Source organism: Cibotium barometz, chromosome 3 (genome assembly GCF_041138505.1).
Source record: "Cibotium barometz isolate CiBa-2024 chromosome 3, ASM4113850v1, whole genome shotgun sequence".
In the NCBI taxonomy this organism is placed as follows: domain Eukaryota; kingdom Viridiplantae; phylum Streptophyta; class Polypodiopsida; order Cyatheales; family Cibotiaceae; genus Cibotium; species Cibotium barometz.
In genome coordinates, this window is record NC_141048.1 from 2,990,230 (window position 1) to 2,995,144 (window position 4,915).

The window sequence follows — 4,915 nt, forward strand, 5'->3', positions numbered from 1 at the left end:
TTCAAACTTTGAATTGCTGTTTGAGTAAAGAGAACTCCATAATGGCAATATATATCTATATCAATGCTCAAAAAAAACCCAAGTTTAGTGTAATATCACCATTAAATTTTTAAAAATACCTACAAATTTATCGCCTAAAGGTGCAAAATTTGAGGGCATATAGTACAAATACCTTCAAAAGTTAAAAATCTCTTCAGTGATAATTTCTTGATTTTATATGTTATGAAGGTTTTCCTATTTTTGAGAGACTAGTTTTTTTTGAGCACTATTCTAGATCCTTCAGATGACAAGTGTGCCATCCTTTGCTCCCAATCCACTTCACAATCCATAACTTAAATCCAACTTTATCCAAGCAACATTTTCTCTTCCAAGGCCCCTGTGGGGGCATTACAAAAACCTTAGCCAAGGGTTATTTTTGGTGGAAATATTAACTTTTAAACTTCCCAAGGCCCCTACTACTCCTACATGCACACTTAACTTTGGCTGATGTCAACTCTAACTTTGGCTTGCTTAGCTTTACCCATGTTTCATGCGCGACTAAGTCATGACTTGCCTCCGAGTCAATCATTGCAAGGAGATTTGTTGTTTCTCTCTCCTTGGAGAGTCCAACTTTGAGACAAGCAGGCTACAAATTTCCATGCAACATTCTAGATCGTGGGCCACCACAAACCTACTTGTAAGATTGTTCTCTCAATTCTCCAATGTAACCTCTACTAATGCCTTGATGTGCTTTTGCTTCCTTTTCATGACCTGGGACACCTCTCTTCAATGCCCATCTTACATATACCTAACCACCTCACGCAGTGTAGTCCCTGCTCTTCAGAAGTAACCTTTCATTTTCATTCTTGGTCATACCTTCAAGGAAAATACCCTGGTCAAAAAGTCAGTACATATCATAGTATCAATTTCATTCTCCCTGATCAGTGGTGATGGCAAATGGATCAGCATCGGTCGGATGATCCTAGACCATGTCAACTTCTCCATTTTCCCCTCGAGAGAGTCTACGACTACATGCTCATTGCTTGAGGTAAGCGTAAGTGTGAAGTCAAATTCTTGTAGCATCAACATCCACCTGGCTTGCTGACAGTGCACGCAATGCTCGATGGTCCACCTGAAATACCAACTTCCTTCCTAACAGATAATGCATTTACTTTTAAGTAGAATTCAGCAGACACAGTGCCTCCCTTTCAATAGTGTTATGATTTCTTTCAGCCTCTTGAGAGCGACTTGCTTACACAATACACTCACCTGTACCAGCGTTCTTTTTATTTTTGCTTTGATACATTGCCAATGGCAACAGGTCTGGTCCAATCAGATCACTAAGATTGGGACTCATTGAAAAGCTTTCTCACATTGCCCTATCCATGCAAAATTTGTCAACACATATAATGTATAACACAAGCAAGGTACCTCAAGAACTTGTTGAGCCGTTTAATCTTTCCAAAAAATCTTTCTAGCTCCTTTAAGTTTCCAAGTGCACTAAGAGTGCTAATTACCTCGATTTTCTTTGCGTCAAATGCCAATGCCACAACCAACAAACTTGATAAGACCCTCTCTTCAGAGGCAAGATTAAGACCTAACAAGAGCACGAGTGAAAATTTAATGATGAAGGGATCCAGAAGCAGCTTTTCCAAAGAGTGCTGCTGATTCTCTTCTCCAAATTACAAAAGACTTTACATATTCAGAAAATTACATAAACCTTTCTATAATATGGGTGTTACAAGTTCAAATTTGATTTAATTGTGAGGCATCAAGAAGTTAACAAATTACAGCTTTTGGTTTTACATTCCACTATGTATCTAGAATAATGCTTGTGTTTGTGAAATGGAGGAACACAAGTGCATTTGCCCTGGTCTAGACATGGTCAAGTTCACCATACACTTGACTAGATGTAAACCTATTATTCCATCTCATATCAAAAAATGTGCAATTCCAACAATGTTTACTTCAAATTAGCTTTTCATACTTCACAGCACATGGCATTCACACATACTATCAAAACCATTAAGACTTTTGATCTCAAGAACCAAGGATTACACACAATAAATTCAGACAAGAACTTCAAGCCACACTTTACGTAAGTAACAATCATCAAGAACAAATGAAATTAGCCCAAGTCAATGACAGCCCTAAGGCCATACATTGGTAACCCCAACTCGTATAAGCACACAAACCAGCCAGCCATTCATTGCCACGGCAGCTATCTGGCAGGTCAACTCCACCAGCTGCTGTAAAACGGTGAGAAGTCCTGTAGACACAAGGGGAGGGGTATACTGTATTTGGGGGATGCACGGAAATAGGCTCCTTCCTAGAAGAAGGAGTATGTAGACTCGCAATACACAATAATTTACAAAAGTAACAATCATCAAGACCAAATGAAATTAGACCAAGCCAATGACAGCCGTACATTGGTAATCCCAACTCGTATAAGCACACAAACCAGCCAGCCATTCATTGCCACGACAGCTATCTGGCAGGTCAACTCCACCAGCTGCTGTAAAACAGTGAGGTGTCCTGTAGACAGAAAGGGAGCGGTATACTGTATTTGGGGGATGCATGGAAATAGGCTCCTTCCTAGAAGAGGGAGGAGCATGTAGACTGGCAATGCACTAGTAAAGAAAAAGTTGCGCATCATTTTCAATGGACAGTGAAGAATTAGCAGCATGAACAAGCGTAACGAAAGACCATCCATTTACATAAGAAGGCTGGGTAGAGCAGTATTGATATGAGAAAAGAGAAAATGCAATCAACAGAAAAACCTTGACAGCATGACAGAACCCTTAGGTGTAAGATAAGAGACAATAGCTTGTTGACTCCAATTCAAAAACTTCCAGCCGTTATAGAAAGACTCTAGCACATATAGAACTGTGACAAGGCACAATCCCTTTACGCATAACCCTTCTGACTGGCTCTAATTGCAACCTTCTGTATCTATCATTGAAGGGCCTCACTGATAGACCAGTAATCATACCAAGAAACATAACTCAAGTAAATTTCACACCCGTGCAGAGTAGGACATTGAAAGAGGAATAGAGGGTAATACAGCGCTCTGAGCCATTACAGAGAAAAACAACTTGCGCAGCAAACACCACAAGACTTTATTTCACATGCCTAGACACACGCATTGACCTAGGTTCAGCACAACAATTATACTTGCGTGCAAAAATTAATTATGTGCTGCATAAGCACTTCTGGTGGCATTCGGAGCTGCTGTTGGGTCTGATAAAAGTGTGCAACAGTGAACCTTTAAAACACACCATCAATACAGTGAGAACTATTAAGTATGGAAAACAGTAGCACTTAAACATAAACCATTGTCTAGGTAATAGCCAGATGGAGCCAATGACTTCCTTATAGCTCATGCTAGGAGTAGGAGAGCAAGACATAGTAGCCCTAAGTCTGCAGAGAAACCCTGACTGCTCACAATTACAGAAAGACCCTAACTACGGAACACCCTAGGCTTGTACCATGGCCGAATCAGTACCTGGATCCATGGCCTCGGTTAGTGCTGGTGCTGACAGTGAACTTCCTCTCGGGAGGGGCGTGCTCTGGCTTCTTGATGGACAGGATCTCGCGGCCACCGCCTCCGATGGACGCGACGCGAACGGTGATCTCCTGCCCAACCTTGAAGAGGCGCTCCAGGATGGCCAGGCCGCCCGTAAACCCTAAGTCCTGCGCAGGAAGGTATGCCTCCTTGCCACTGGGCATTGTTACGAAGTATCCAACAGGAATGACATCCTTGATGATGGCCTGCTGCGTGCCGGGCGCACCTTTCTCCAGGAGCTTGTGCGGGGCCAGGTCAATGTTCTTAGCCTCCTCCTCCATCTCCGCCTGGACCTGCGCTTGCGAGATGGGCTCTCGCCTAAAGGCGCGCACGCCCGCCAGCCTCATCGTTGCCCTCTCTTGCCCAAGAGCCGCAGCTACTGTCCTGTAGGAGCGGGCTGCACCTGCCGCCAGAATGTGCTTGGCTCCCTCATTTGCGGCAGCGATCAGGGACTCCGTCGCCGCTATCCGGTGGGCTAGCTGGCAGGCGGGGCGGAGCAGAGCTACAGACCTCATCTTTGCTCAAGCAGATGTCTATGAACAGAGACAGTATGACGAAGGAATACAGAAACCGGAAATATCTTAAACCCTAACCCCAGATATTTGAAGTCTATTCACATAGGAGACTGGCCTTAAACCCTTGAACCAGAGCTATAATATTTCACATAGGGTCCTTAAAGATTAAGCCTTTTCACATATTTAGTCAAACAATTAACGAGAGAATAAATAGATTCTTATATGTCCACGAAGGCCACTGTGAGACCTAAACAAAGGCATGCCATGCAAATACAAAGACAAAGAGTATGTTCCAAACTAGTGGACAAATGAGAGAAGGTTAAGTCTCTCGGTGCCGGAGTACCTCGATAATGAAGGCAAAAAGAGCAATGTTATTTCCCCTTTGTGTGAATGATGTGTTCTCCCAATTAGGTGGAAAAAAACGTGTACGGATGGTGGCCAAAGCGTGTTGCTCTGTCTCACGCATGTTGTTAGCTTTGATGAAAGCAAAGCTACAAACAGTCACTCACTCAATGTTCACATATCAAAGAGAACACAAGAAGGCAGAGAGAGAGAGCGTAGAAGGCTAGCTCACTACTACGAGTAAGAGCTCAAAGGACAATGAAGTACAAAATGAACACCAACCCTAAACTGAGGATAAGGCCACTTATATACTAGCTAACCCTTAGGTATTCGTTCACACATGGATGGCCATGGGAAAAAATCGAGTGGGACAAAAAGTGCCAATGGCATAAGTGCATGACCTCACAGGTAGTGCTACCAAATATCTAACAAACCCCCCTGTAGTACAAATGTGAGGTTTACAAAGATTGCAGATTAGGCTCTGAAAGGGAAGAGGCCCAAAGCTTTACAGCAG

General features: G+C 43.0%; 1 protein-coding gene across 1 annotated transcript; it reads right to left on the reverse strand.

Annotated features, from left to right (window-relative positions):
- Nucleotides 1-3,263: 3,263 nt before the first annotated feature.
- On the reverse strand, nt 3,264-4,207 carry LOC147639609 (uncharacterized). The gene has a single exon (XM_086772200.1). It carries the CDS (start codon nt 4,057-4,059, stop codon nt 3,478-3,480), a length of 582 nt encoding a protein of 193 aa, XP_086628326.1. The 5' UTR covers nt 4,060-4,207; the 3' UTR covers nt 3,264-3,477.
- Nucleotides 4,208-4,915: the final 708 nt, after the last annotated feature.

Coding starts and splice junctions, on each gene's coding strand:
- LOC147639609 (XM_086772200.1), bottom strand. CDS start 4,059: ATGAGGTCTGTAGCTCTGCTCCGCCCCGCCTGCCAGCTAGCCCACCGG.